The sequence below is a fragment of the Hippichthys cyanospilos genome, chromosome 10, assembly GCF_059441005.1.
Source record: "Hippichthys cyanospilos isolate Australia breed blue-spotted pipefish chromosome 10, RoL_Hcya_1.0, whole genome shotgun sequence".
Taxonomy (NCBI): Eukaryota; Metazoa; Chordata; class Actinopteri; order Syngnathiformes; family Syngnathidae; genus Hippichthys; species Hippichthys cyanospilos.
In genome coordinates, this window is record NC_142378.1 from 3,079,381 (window position 1) to 3,094,386 (window position 15,006).

The 15,006-nt window shown below is 41.2% G+C and overlaps 2 protein-coding genes across 3 annotated transcripts; both read left to right on the forward strand.

Annotated features, from left to right (window-relative positions):
* Nucleotides 1-32: 32 nt before the first annotated feature.
* LOC148416617 (AN1-type zinc finger protein 5) lies at nucleotides 33-8,519 on the forward strand. Of its 2 annotated transcripts, none has more exons than XM_088425573.1 (6): nucleotides 33-170; nucleotides 1,754-1,954; nucleotides 3,136-3,253; nucleotides 4,609-4,742; nucleotides 4,919-5,020; nucleotides 5,860-8,519. In XM_088425573.1, exons 2-6 carry the CDS (start codon nucleotides 1,795-1,797, stop codon nucleotides 6,006-6,008), a joined length of 663 nt encoding a protein of 220 aa, XP_088281699.1. In that variant the 5' UTR covers nucleotides 33-170; nucleotides 1,754-1,794; the 3' UTR covers nucleotides 6,009-8,519. The 2 variants fall into 2 exon arrangements, with proteins under 2 accessions (XP_088281699.1, XP_088281701.1); XM_088425575.1 differs by lacking the exon at nucleotides 33-170 and adding an exon at nucleotides 1,253-1,368.
* An 887-nt stretch (nucleotides 8,520-9,406) lies between these two features.
* Nucleotides 9,407-14,806, forward strand: LOC148416618 (alpha/beta hydrolase domain-containing protein 17A-like). Its single transcript, XM_088426500.1, has 5 exons — nucleotides 9,407-9,958; nucleotides 11,696-12,060; nucleotides 12,586-12,780; nucleotides 12,988-13,167; nucleotides 13,294-14,806. Exons 2-5 carry the CDS (start codon nucleotides 11,702-11,704, stop codon nucleotides 13,505-13,507), a joined length of 948 nt encoding a protein of 315 aa, XP_088282626.1. The 5' UTR covers nucleotides 9,407-9,958; nucleotides 11,696-11,701; the 3' UTR covers nucleotides 13,508-14,806.
* The last annotated feature ends 200 nt before the right edge of the window (nucleotides 14,807-15,006 follow it).

The following is a 15,006-nucleotide window of genomic DNA, read 5'->3' on the forward strand; positions in this document are numbered from 1 at the left end:
GTGAAATGTTCGGTGGTTTACTTTTTGTGTTGCTGGGGGATGACGTCATGCTGGTTGTTTCCAATGTCGGGAGCTGGAGCACTAGCGTAGGAGGCCGCTCGGCGTAGAACTTCTCCCGACAAAAATTCAACCCCAAGGTCGTCGACAGCCGCCGGTACCGTGACGTCCAGGTACCCGCCGCCTTGTACCGCCCGAACGAGTCCACGATCAGCGTCAATGTTTGTTTGCACGTTGAAGCGCAGACCTTGATGTCTGGCCGCTTACGTTAGCATCCAAGCTAACGCTAGCCGGCAGCTAACACTCGGCTTTTGTTCGATTTTCGACACTAGGAGATTTTACGGTGAAGAGTCGTTTTTTTTCCTCTCGCTATCACATTTCACCGTGATAAATTTCCACGGAGTGACACGTAAGATTGAAAAAGAGTTTTCTTTTTGTTTCGCGAGGCTCTTTTGCTTTGTGCTATGCTCCCCACAGCTCGACAATTGTTTCCTGCTGCAGTTTAAACTCAAAGCGCTCATTCACACTAGCTCGGCTTAAAAAGCACTTTAAAAAACTTTTTTTTGTATCCGAAATGGGTTTTCACACACTTGTGACCATTTACGTTGGTCCCTTGTTCCTTTTGTTGCGATTATGTGTCCCGAAGCGACCCCGTGAACCGTTTTCTCCAACTTACTCGCCAATATTTGCGTTTTTTATTGTCTACGGCAAAATGAAAAGATGTTGTGGAGTTTATTTCGAGAAAACACGACGATGTGTAAAATTAGATGCTTGCTTACATCGCAATGTCGAACACATGATAAAGTAACCGCGATCGAAGTACACAAAGTTGTCATTTTGAGTCAAATCGTAGCAGTTGATTCAAATAACTCAATATTCGGCATTTCCTTTTCGAACGTACACTCCCGTTTTGCCTATTTTTAGGCTTCCAGCTAATGTTAACCCCCATTGAGTTCAAATAACTGCACAAACTAAAGACATCAGGCAAATCCGGTTTTACTTCAAGAAAATATTTAATGAGTATTTACCCATTAGATTATTTGGTCCCAATCGAGTAGCAACTTGTTCGAAAGTGTCTTGAATGTTGATACGGGCCCCGCATCTCTTAATTAAAGTCAAATTTACGTTATGATTAATTCACGGGCCTTTAATCGTTTAAATCAGAAGGCTCGTACTTTGTAACGAGGTAACGACGTGCTCATTTTCGCAGGCAGGTTCGAGTTTTATCTCGTACACCGACTGAAACAACTCGTTGAGTGGCGGTGACGTCACTCGGTAACATTTGTAGGCGCGCTCGACCCTTTATTTGTTTTCTCGGTCCAAGTGGGACTGTTTGACAAAGTACGAGGCACGGATGACACAGAGAACGAGGTAAAGTGCGAACGTGGGTATCGCTACGGACTAACGGGACCATCTTTTTATTCCGCTGGACAGCTGAACAACACGGTCCACATGCGTACGATGGGTGGGAGGGGGCACGTCATTTAGTAATGCAAACTTCCCCCTAACGCACACACGTTGGCAAATCTACATTGCACGCTATGTAAATTGTGTCAAATCGGGAGTGTTTATCTATTTAAATTCCCCCAAGCACGCACACGCTTGATATTTTCGGTCGTGCAAAGTTGCACCATGTAAAAAGCGGACTTTGGAGTTGTTTGTATTTAACAACTCCATAGCCCAGCCTGCTCATTCCTTTACTTAACATTGATCATCTCGAGTGATTCTTGCACCCCTGTCCCCTCACCCTCTTCAGGAAGATTCACTCCCACCCCCCCTCACCCTCTCTGTCGGAGCATGGCTCAGGAGACCAATCAGACCCAGGTGCCAATGCTTTGCACGTTGGGATGCGGTTTCTACGGTAACCCTCGCACCAACGGCATGTGCTCGGTCTGCTACAAGGAACACCTACAGAGACAACAGGGAGGGGGGAGATCCAGCCCCCCCGGGGAGAAAGGTAGGAAGTGAAGAGATGTGCCTTCACAGTGTCTTACAATGGATGATATTAGTAGGCTGGGTGATATGATTGAGAATTGTGATCATGTGTGACCCACTGCAAATTTTAATCATATTCAACCAATCAGGCGCAGCGGAAAAGTGTGACTTTCAGTTCAGCGTTTCCTTGTAACTTTGGAGTGCTAGATGAACGTAAACAGAATCCGCCGGTAAATGACATGAAGCTGTAAACGGAACGTAATCGTTCAATTCACTAAACATACAACTAAATGGTCAGCTGATAGCCAGCCATGATGATTTTTTTTTGTTGTCTTTTCGAAGATGAAGCAATTTTGACTAGAGTGTTCCTTCCTTTGACTTACGCGACGGTATCCCGAGAGCGACCGGGAAAATTTTGAAATTGAAGCTGTTGTCGTCAAAAGAACAAGGCAAGCTACAAAGCTGTTGTGTCATTTTACTAAGTAATTGTCTGACACAGAAATTGTTGGGACCACTGTTTTAAGTACAAGGTAATTTTGTAAAAGCCACTGCTCCAATGAAGTGAGAACAGAAATTGTTTTTTCACTACAATGCCGGCACTTGTGCAGAAACATTTGTTTATTGCTTGCGTAAAGTGAATACATAAACAAAATAAAGACCTCATTGGCAGCATGCCGTGAAAGATTAGTTGCGGACATGGGACACTTACATTACTGCCAACCAAAATGAACTTTTTAACTCAAATCAGATCAGCTTTGACAATAGAGCAATTAACCCATTCATTGCCAGCACAGTTCAAGTCTGGCTTTTATAGCTGTCTCTGGAGTAGCTTTACAAAATAAAGGCACACAATGTTTTGCGACGGAATCACTCTAACACAATTTAGGAATAATAAATATGATGAATATACGGTATATTTGTCTGAACTAGTTACTATTTGTAATTTATAATAAACAATGGATGGGGTCCAAGTGTTGCTTCATTTTCCAAATAATCTCTTAATTTGAAAAGAAAAAAAATCTTCCCGTCGCATGGATACACAATCAGACTGACATGTGTTAGTTTCATAAATAACAGCATGACAGCATTAGAGTAGACTTGCACAGTTTAATTGGACCGTGTGCAATCTAATAGGCACAAAAAGCATCACATAACATGTTCAACTTTACGATATGAAATTGTGACTTAACTGTACCCACACAGCTGCGACGCCGCCGTCGGGGATGCCAGGGCCCACTGATGTGGTTCCAGAGAGCACAGCCCCCATGCCCAGCATGGAAGCGGGAGCAGTGCGAACTTCGCCCGACGAACCCTCGGCTAGGTGGGCTCCTCGTTTTTAAATTGTGCTATTAGTATCGCTGACTGTCAACGACAGAATGATTTGACCCGTGGATGGCATCGTATCAATTGAAAAGAAAAGGTTTGGAGAACTTCTTTGATCCAGGGAGAAAGTTTTCCACGGACAGCCATTTGATGGTTCATTGAACTAGGGTTGTAATGATTCTTTTAATAATTCAGTAATTTAGTTACAAAAACAATGTTGCCAGACCACAGCAAGTCATTCAGGACGCAGACAGACAACCTTATGTTCATATTCGCCGACAACCATGACCAGCCCAGGATCTGCCTTTTAAAACATACATTATGCTCTTAAAGATGGTATAGTTGAACCTGATGATGACCCCCTAAAAATACATCTGAACCTAACACGTAAACTTTAGAATACAGAATTGCTTTTGTCCAAATACTCGAATATGGATGGATACTCTGTTTTTAATGGTAGAATACTCAATTCTGAAAATTTTCAATAGCTGCATAGTTTCAATCAAACATAATGGGTGAAAGTTTTTGCCACATAATTTAATTTACCACGTAATTGTAATATAAGATTTTTAAAGGTGTTTATTTTAGAGAGTGGGGGAACAGCCAAGAAGTGAATAACTTTTTTGGGGGGTTTTCAGAAAAAAAGTTGAAATTTTAGCAAAAATAAAGTTGTATTTTTCCTAGGGTTGGGACAAGACACATATTGCTCCAGACGTCTCATGAGATTGAGTCCACGAGAACGAGACGAGACGAGAGTCTCGCAAATATTTTTTTTGCAGTGCTCACAACCTGTTTTTATTTTATCTGGCAATATTTAACCTTCCTTCTTCTTTTCTTCAACTGGAAAACTGAAATGTTGCCACACAGGTGATATGAAATTAATTCAAGCGTCCTGTATTTTTATTTTTGTGTAGGGCGGCAGCTATTGAGTATTTTGATATGCGGGTATCCGCTGAACATTCTCTCCAATCGGGTATTTGGATATGATCCCCCCCCCCCCCTAAAAATCTGTTACACGGAAGACCAAATAGCTCATTTCCACTTAATTATTTTGAATGATTAATTTTACAAATGTTGTCATAGTCAACCATTTTTGACACGGCACTATTTTCTCCTAATATTCAGCTGGGTTTGTGATCAGTAAGAACGGCAACTCAGCTGAGTGGTTTAAAACTGACTTTGGATGTCTATGGGTTGATTTCACAGGTTCATCTTTTATTCTTTTGATATATTTATTCTGGTGGAGATGCTGTTATTCTCTCAAAGATGGTTTTCTCAAAGAAAAATGATCTTTTTTGTAAGATGAATTTTGCACAATGAACGTAACAATGGTGTCATTTTCTGCTCATCCAGTGTCAGTCCTGGCTCCGCCAGTCCAGTAACTCAACAGATGACGGCCATGAGCATTTCCCAGGACTCGGGAACTCTCGACCCGGATCAAGGGGAGGCTGATGATGCAGAAGAGGAGGAATCGTCCAGCACTTCAGGTAGCAATCCAGGAACCTCAAGCGGGGTACAAGAATTTATGTAAGCAAACTGACCAACTCCGAGACACAAGGAAACTGGGAAAGATCCCCCTAGACAGCTATTTAGTTGAAATTGTAGTGTTTGGAGTTTGCCACTCTCACTGAGAAATAACAGTTGTCCCCTTGCGTCTCAACAGAGACAGCGGGAGAAGCTGCACAATCTGATGGTGAACAGACTCCTGATAAAAACAAGAAAAAAAAGAGATGTTTTTCTTGCCGGAAGAAAGTTGGACTCACTGGTAAGACCGCGCTTGTTTGTTAGACCTTGCACAGCTCGTGTTAGGGGGAGTTTCAAAAGTAGAGTTGAGTATTCGTGCTGGTATCGGTCTGAAAAATGTGGTATCTAACCTTTTTTATGATATCTTTTGTTTATTGTAATGCCGGGTAATTTTTTGCTCGTTTTTGTTCAAGTGATAAAGTGTTAAGCCTTCCCCTTTCAGCTCTAAAAAAATATTTTGTTTATGAACGATTGGATAAATTATGTCTTGTATACAACTATACCTACAAAAACACAATCGACACCAAGGGATACATGTTATTATAGGTATTAATTGTACATGAAAAAAAGTCAAAAATAATGATAAATGAGAACTTTTCACTGATGAATGGCAAAAAAAAGTAGACTTTATTTGAAGAGATACTAAACAGTCAGCTGTAAAAACTACTGTTTAATTTATTTTTTAGCAGTAAAACGTTTTATATGGTTAACCCATTCAGCCCCAAAGACGCATTTATACGTCTTTGCAGAGTCCAGGCATATGTACTTGACTTTTTCCCCATCATATTAGGGTAAATGAATTTGATAACTAAATTATATTTCAGTTAAAATTCTGACCTCCAGCAACACATTTTCCAATTGCTATCAAATGTGTTCAAGGCTCAGGTAAAGACCAACCACGGCTCAGCTTGCAAACGTCACATGACCAAACCTAGAAAACAGCAGAACTGTTGTCAGTGAGTGGGAAAATAAAGATGATTTGTACATGAAAAGATTTGATCAAATTCTAGACAAACCAAGCTGGCCAATAAATATTGCCCCATCCACATGTCTAACCTTGTGCTTGTTCCCGGGCGTCAGGTTTTGACTGCCGCTGCGGCAACCTGTTCTGTGCCATCCACCGTTACTCCGACAAACACGACTGTCCCTACGATTACCGGGGCGCCGCCGCCGACCGCATACGCAAGGAGAACCCCATCGTGGTGGCCGAGAAAATCCAGAAGTTATGAAGACTCGAGTACGACGACGCGCGCACGCCCGCCCGCCCGCCCGCCCGCCTGCCTCTCTTGACATTTGGCAACAACGGTGACACCCGATATCACGGCTTCATTCGTTCATGGTGATCTCAAGCCGGGGGAAGGGCGAGGGCGATGCCGTCGCGCCCGCTGTCCAGACACTTTCCCTTACTAGCATCTCCACTAGCGACTGAGTGTTTTCTGTATGATTGTGTTTGTATGCTAGTGTGTGTGTGTGTGTGAGAAGAGCGGCGGAGGCTCGGACACGCTGCGGGGAGGGGAAGCGGTGAAAATGTTCCTGTCGGTGGGGAGCGTGTAGGCTTTTTTTTTTGTTCTTCCTCCTCATCCTTTCCCCGTGAAGAAAGAAGAATGGATCGTGCAAACGGGAGATCAGCGAGACCTTTCGAAGGGCTTTAGAGTCTACTCTCTGTTAGTAAAAAAAAATGATGTCAACTTCCTCATCAAATTGCCCCCTCCCAACTTTCTCAATCACCACACTTTGGACTTTCTCAACATTTTCCAGCAGTCTCTTTGATATATTGGGTGCATGAACTTATCTGAGCGGGAGGGCAGGGGTAACTTGACTTAACCGAGTGATTGAACCTTTTTTTTTTTCTTGTTTTAATGAGCGTATGACTTCAGAAGATCTATATTAATATATTGTAGTTAGCTTGTGTGATTGCATTCTATTTATTTTTTATCATTTGGTGGCTCCGCTGGAGGATTGGCAGCATGTGATGGCGAATCGTGTAAGATTTGCATTTTTTTTAAACAAATTCCATCTTTATTATACAGTATAATCATTGTAGAAGAGAAAATGGGCAGTAAGGTTGTTAGAATTGTGTAAATGTAATTTGGCAACGGAAGCACAAGCGAAACTGCAGGCTTTGAGCCTCTTTCACAAACACCCTGTAAAGTTTCCGCGTCATAAGGAGTTTCAGCATATATCCCGCAATCCAATATGCAGAATAGCTATCTTCACAAAACAAGTATCTTGCAGTGCTCACAAACATCACTGCTGAATGTCAATCTTTTTCAAAAGTAAAGGCTGATTTAGGCCAGTGGTTCTCGAGAGTCTACCACGGTTTTTGCTGTAATACCGTGACGGGATTTTTTTGTTTTTTTGGGGTGAGCCACTGTGAAGCTCCATGTCGCGCCAAGCACCAGCAGACCACTGACATGTGCTGAATGAAAACTGACCTGGCTTGCAATACAAGAAAGCTAAAGCTAACTTAAAAAAATGTTTGTAGGATTTAGGTAACTTTTCAGATGTAACAGGTTTGAATGCAACGCTTCATTGTTTCATTACTTTTTGCTGAAGCTGAATAGGAAAATTTTTGCAATTTTAAAGCCCAGGGATTGCTTTTGCTTTCCAAAACATTTGTTTCGTGCCAAATTTGGTCATATTTCCACATTACAGAGCCGGGAAACCAGTTATCGCCTGTTCTGATTTTCGCCATCCAGTCTTTGTTACCGAACAAAAAAAATGTCAAAAGTAATGAAACATTAGTGGGTTTTCACTTCATCTGAAATTTTGTGAATTGTCTATGCGCGGCTGTGTAACCACAAAGGGCCCCTGACTGCATTTTAAGAAAAAATAATGATCATATGCATGTATGCTGCCTAACATAATGTTCCAGTTTAGCATTGGAGGTGCACGTCAAGTGTTTTCAACCCCTAATGTATATACAAAATGGCTCCTGCTCAATTGCCAGACCAAAAAATATGAGGGTTTAATGAACAGTGCATTAACTGCTTTTTCTAACTGCCACTCTTCTACAATACATTCTCTCCCATAGGCCATGTGTATTCTTAGTAGGAGATTTAGTTGTTTCCTCCCATGCATTTATTCCGTTGATAAGGATACTAAAGGGGTTTCTGAAGTTTTTCCACACCAAATAACAATAGAGGGACCAGCTCATTCCTGGATGATAGACCGTTTTATCATAATTCCTAGCAAAGAGTCATGTTGACATTTGGATTCCTTTTTGGGGCCCCTTAATATTTAGGTAGCACTTTCAACTTTGGTGGATGTTTTCTCTCCGTTTTTTTTTCTTCCCCCAAATAGTCGATTGAATGTAAACAGTTTATACCAGAATCATTCTAAGCCCGGATATTTGATATTGTTCGAGCAGGGGATGGAGGCCTAAAATGAGTGACTGTTAAATAATCAATATCCTCTCTGTGAATTTATTTTAACTGTCTTTAAAGTCTTCAGCATTCATTACACTGCTGGTGTATGGTGAAAATAGAACAGTAGACACATGAAGACTTTTTCTTTTGTCTGATGAAGAGAGGAAAAGCTGAACTAATGGACTTGAATAGAAATCTTGTGTGTTCCCAGAGTGCTAAATCACTTTGTCTCTTTCGGGCACTCTAGCCAGAGTGCGTTTGTCCCCTCTCCAGAAATACCACCGGATAACTTTTTCTTTCATTTTTTTTCCAGATTTAGGATTGTATGACATGTTCAAGTACAAAAACAATAAAATCACAAAGTTTATTTTATATAGGTTGTCTGTTTTTATTGATAGCGCGTATGTGGTGAACCATGAAAATAAGTTGTGGACAACAATTTCAATTAATTGTTTATAGCTTTTTGTAGATGTAAAATTGTCAGAATTCTCTGATTGCAGCCCCCCTTTTAAGTAATTTAAAATAATACAGCATTAAAAATGATGTTTACTGTCTGATACTGTTCCCGAGTGGCATGTTTTGGATGAAACAAAAATCATTTAGACGTTTTCTTGAGTAAATTAAATTGATTTATTCACATTTCATTTATATTTGTCTAATTATAAAATGAATTGGTTTATAAACTGTGTATGCATGATAGATTTGAAGCTTGTCATGATTAAATATTTTAAATGTACAGTTTAAAAATCTCCACGAATTACCAAATTTGACTTATACACGCATTTTCTTTATTCTTGCCCCGTCTTATTTTATAATTATCTAACATTTATTTATATATAGGACGTATGATGAACTTTGAACATTTTCAATTATTGTTATAAATATGTTTACACTCCGATATTGTTCCAGAGTGGTCTGTTTTGAGGAATCAAAATCCAAGTTAGCAACTTTGTTGCTTTAAGGTGCTCAATTTAAATTGATTTATTTACGTTTCTTATGTGTTTGTCTGATTAAAAAAAAAAAAAAAAAGATTTATAAACTGTGTATGATCACCGGAACTTTTTCAATCATTGATTATATAACATTGAAAATATACAGTTTAAAATGTGAACGAATTGTTGCCAAAATTGACTTAACATACGCAATTTCTTTTACTTCCCTGGTCTTATTTTTTATGCGTATTCGTCACGCAACCTGTTGGATGGGTTTCCCTAAAACGGCTTGTGGAAATGTCTACGTCACGTCCGGTCAGTTGTCATTTCCGGATGCGGCGAACCTGGCATAACACAGCCCGAATCAACATGGATTAAAAAGACAAATTCCGGAACTAGAGGACACCGGCGCCGCATTGACATTCCCCAAGACACAACGAGACGCTCGGGAAACCACCCTTTAACCTCATTTCATTTTGTTTTGTCTCATTAGAATCATTTTTGCTTTGTTTTTCCCTCGCTAAACCGTCGTCTTGCTACTAAGCGCTTAGCCCGGTTAGCATTAGCTGGCACGAGGACAACAAATCAGCATTATCTGGGCTCTATTGTGACGTCATTGACACGCAGCATTCAAACGTTTACGCCGCTTTCCTTTTCCCTAACATTTATTTTCGACTTGAATTTTGGAAATCCCCCCTTTGTTTACCAATTTATCTCGACAAAATGGATGAGAGCAGCAGGACTTGAATCCAAGTTATGCGGTGAATAATTATTTGTTGCTCACGCCCATCTGGCTGAAGTGGAATTCGGGAAGGAGACGACGTTGTTTCAGCATAATCGTTTCAAGTTAGCTCATGCAAAAAAAACTCCACTAAACAGGTAAGTCCACTCCTCTACTATTTGCGTGCGTATATAAGTCTCAAGTACAAATACTCCGTTACTTCATCAAGTAGATAGTTATCCTATCTGTACTTTGTGGCTGGTTTGAAGTAATCACACACTAATGCTTCGTTACTTTTACAAGGTGGATATTTTTGCTAGTTGCATCCAACCTGAGTATTTTTCTGACTTATTTCATTCATAAAACACAGGGACCGTTATGGGAAGTGAGTGGAGCCTGCTGATGTCAGTTCTTTTAAAATTGGTAGAAAAAAATATGGGGGGAAAAATCAAATCTTGTCTTTTTTTACAAATGAACAAATTACAATTTATTCAAGCAAAAACAATATAGCAGCGTGTTTCCTTTGTTGAATAGTTTAAAACTACTAAATGTAACACTGATGTTTTGCCTCTAAAAGTGACATTGACCAATTGGTTATTGTGATTATAATATATTGTCTTATTGTTTAATGTTGTTTTTACATTTTGGGTATTTATTTTTTGGGAGGGGAATAATTTTTCCTCACTACTTTTTACTTTAACATTCCTCTGTGTATGTAAATGATTCACAGAGGTGGGGACTGACCCAAATACGGTGGTACTGCACAAACGTTTTTTTCATCTATACGTTAATCATTTTCTCATTTTGATATTTTTCCTCGCCATATTTTTTTAGCGCACACAAATTGTGTTTTGCATTCATAAAAAAAGCCCACAAAAGTACAGACAGCGGGGAGTAAATTATTTTAATACAGTATTTAAGTACTGTATTTATTTCCCCCTTCTATTTTTGTCCTTTATTTTTGTTTGCTTTTGTACTTTACTTCTTTTTGTTTTATTAGCACAGTGACAACGGTTGGAAATATCAAGTTCAAATACTTATTTTTTAAGGTACCTACTTGCTTTTTCGTTTGTGTCTTCTTTTTTTTTTACTTCCGGCATTTAAATATTGTATGCTTATTTTGCTTGTGTTGAAATTAAAAAAGAAAAAAAACACGATTGTGTTACAGAAAAAAAATCTTCAATTGAGTTTTATGTTAAGTATGGCGAATATTGATTTGGGGGGGAAATTTTTCCATTGGCAAACAATTTTTGAGATGCAATTAAAATCTTGATTACAGGTATCACTATATGATACTTTTTTTTAAATACATTCATTTGCGTGAGTGTTTTTTCTCACTTTTTTAAAACATTGCTTGGTACTTGGTATTGGTATTAATTTCTGGGCAATACATGTCCATAATTATTAAGTGCCGAACATTTTCAGACCCTCCTTTATGTTACCGCGTGAAAGTAAAAACAATTTATAGATAGATTTATACAAGCATAAAAATGTACCCGGGTGTCTGAAATCTTAAAAGGTGTGAAAGTACGTCTTTGGCATGGAACGAGTTAAAGTTTTCAACGTGTTTGTTTGATACCTTCAAACAATGGCGTACGTATTTCCCAGTGTTACACATTAACATTAATTTCATATAGAGGTGCAAAAACTATTAAGAGATTAAATAAACAAGTGTCAACATTTGTAATCATAACGAGCCAATGAATAATAAGAATGCTATCGCAAAAAAACAAGGCCGGCGATTGTTTTCTTGGCTCTGCGCCACGTCAAGGTCAGTTCATGACAGATCGCTCTCGTTTTGGTTCCGATTGCGGAGAATGCGGCTGCTCGGTACAAGAGCGGACGCCCCCAAATCCCGAAAAGTCACGTTAGCTGACCGCCACGTGTCTCCGCAGCCAAGGATGAACGGCCTGTCCGTCAGCGAACTGTGCGGCCTCTTCTGCTGCCCGCCGTGCCCCGGCCGCATCGCCGCCAAGCTGGCCTTCCTGCCGCCCGAGCCCACGTACGCCTTCATCCCCGATCCCGAGCCCGGGTCGGGCGCGTCCGGCTCGGGGAGGGCGTCCGGCCTGCGCGCTCGCGCCGCGGTCGCCGGCGGCGCCTCGCCGCCCTCGTCGGAGAGCCGATGGGGGCTCCACCTGACGGAGCGCGCCGAGTTCCAGTACACGCAGCGGGAGCTGGACACGGTGGAGGTCACGCTGGCCGCCACCAGCCGAGGGAACAAGATCGCGTGCATGTACATCCGTTGCGTTCCTAATTCCAGGTGGGTCCAGCCAATGCCTTCTCGTATCAACCTTTATTCGGACGTTTTTATTCAGGCGCAGCTGGCTAACATCAGTCTTTACAAAGTACAGAAGAAATCATCCAATTCTTTGAAGATTTTTTTAACCACTTCTTACATCAAAACATAAGACGATGAGAAAAAAACGACATTAAAAAAACTGCAAATTTCAATAGCTTTTTCTCTCTGTGCAAGTCATGCTGAATGAGAAATACATAAAAAGAGCGCACGATAGCAAACTAGAAGATTGATGAAAAAAGTGAAAATGATTAACTAAACCAGGAAAGGAGTAACATATATGCGGGTGTTCAATACCACTTCTTTCATACTGATACTAGTGTAGTTACGCAACACTTCTGTGGTCACTGATACCGCGTGCTGATACCACACCAGTGTTTAAGATGTTATTGAAACAAAATGATGAAGTGACATCTTACTATGTCCGTCTCTAAATCTTCAACCCAAGCGTCTTTGAAAGCGACCAATGGCGCGTGCCTGTTTTGGCAGGTACACGGTGCTGTTTTCCCACGGCAACGCGGTGGACCTGGGCCAGATGAGCAGCTTCTACATCGGCCTGGGCACGCGCATCAACTGCAACATCTTCTCCTACGACTACTCGGGCTACGGCGTCAGTACGGGCAAGCCCACCGAGAAGGACCTCTACGCCGACGTGGACGCCGCCTGGCAGACGCTCCGCACTCGGTAAACGCCGAGTTTGCGTTTCGTATTAACCGTCACAATCGGTCGTGTTTGATGAGTCGTCTCACACCTGCCTTTTTATGCACTCAAAATCTCAGCCGTCCCAGTAGGCTTTTCCCGCCCCGCCCCGTCGTTTCTTTATTTTTCCTTTCTAGCAGGGGTGCGTTAACCCCGCCTTCTTTGAAATCCTCAACGCGCGCTCTCCCGCAGGTACGGCGTGAGCCCCGAGGGCATCATCCTGTACGGCCAGAGCATCGGCACGGTTCCCACCGTGGACCTGGCGTCCCGATACGAGTGCGCCGCCGTGATCCTGCACTCGCCGCTCACGTCGGGCATGCGCGTGGCCTTCCCCGACACCAAGAAGACGTACTGCTTCGACGCCTTCCCCAAGTGAGTCGCGCCGAAGGTCCGCGCCGCGCGACACATGTAGACTGGCAATTTCGCTACCCTCGCGGGCATATATTCTCTATCCTCCGCGCCGAGCCTAAAGTGGTACGTGGCCGCGCGTTTCCGCAGCATCGAGAAAGTGTCCAAGATCTCCTCGCCCGTCCTGGTCATCCACGGCACGGAAGACGAGGTGATCGACTTCTCGCACGGCTTGACGCTCTTCGAGCTGTGCCCCAAGGCCGTGGAGCCGCTGTGGGTGGAGGGGGCGGGCCACAACGACATTGAACTCTACTCGCAGTACCTGGAGCGACTGCGGCGCTTCATCGGGCACGAGCTCGCCTGAGGCCGCCAGCCGGCCCGTACGGCAAAAGGGACTACGCCGGTACCTTGACTTATCGGGGGCTCCCGCTTAACCAGGTGTCCATCGGTCAATTTTTTTGTGTGTGTCTTTTTTTTGTTTTGTTTTCTAGTATGTTTTATTTTAGATCTGAGACTTCTATTGTTCTTCTATCTACTGTACTGTATAGGTGCTTGCACGCAAAATGAAAACCAATAATAAAATAACATTAAAAATATAATAAATAAAAATAGGAACAAATAATAAAATACCGTAATGACATGTTTCTAATCATTAGTTTTATTTTTTTTTTAAATGAAGCTATAGTTTAATTCAATGCATTAAGTCAACTAATCCATTCACTGCTTTTTTTTTTTTAAATCGACGTCTTTATCCGTCAATGGCAGTGAATGAGTTAAAAATGATTTGATTCAATTTACTCTAAAATTAGCCTGGTAAGTCAAGGTACCACTGTCTACACTTTAGTTTTTTTTTTAAGGGATTTTAACCATTAAAAAAGCTTTTTTGTTTGTTTGTTTTAAGTATAATGAAGATTATGTTCCTTGCTCAGGTGATCTTGTTTAGTTTGTTTTTTTTTTGAAGATGTCATTTGCAGGTAAATGGAAAAGACTTGTCTGGTGGTCTACTTGAGTGCTTCCCAACCTATATTGAGCCAAGGCGCATATTTTACATGAAAAAATATCTCACGGTAGAAAACCGGACGAAAATATCACGAAAAGTATCCTTTAAAAAACGACCTCACTGATTTTGTGAAAGCAAATCTTACTTTATGAACAATTGTATCTTCCGCCCTCTAGTGGAAGAGCGTTGGAATTGCCCGCCACACGTCACTAGCACGGAAAAACGAAATTTGTAGTGAATAAACGATCATTTCTCCGACATTTCCCACAGCACTTTGTGGTTGGGAATCACCAGTCTACCTCAAAGCCCTCGTTTTATTTTTGACTTTTTTTTTTTTTTTGGGGTCCGACCAACATTAAACCAAAAATGTTTCCTTTTTGACGTCATTTATGAATGATAAATGAGAAAAAAAAATTCCGCCTGTCTTTGTCCGTGTGAAGCCCCTCGGGAAATTTTGAATGTGCTGCTTGAATTTTTTCGTGATCGGTGCTAACCACTCTCGGACGTTTTGGCGTCCCGCCCACTTTCATTATGGATGAACCAAAAGTCACGTGACGAGCTTGATTCTTTTTGAGCTGGTTCACTACTGAATACTAGAATGACACTTTTCCAACGTCAAGTAAGAAAGTTGAATAATAAACCAATAAAGTTTCTTTTATTCCATTCCGCTATTCTTTTTTTTTCCCCAATTACATCAGAAAAGGAAAATTCCATATTTCTAAAATGGATGGACTGAATGTTTTCAAAATAAGGTTTTAAAGAATGGTTAGGGTTTCGAATTATGAATAGGGTTTTAAACTGGGTTTAGGATTTGAAATCATTAGGGTTTCAAACATTATTAGGGTTCCAAGGTGAGGGTTGAA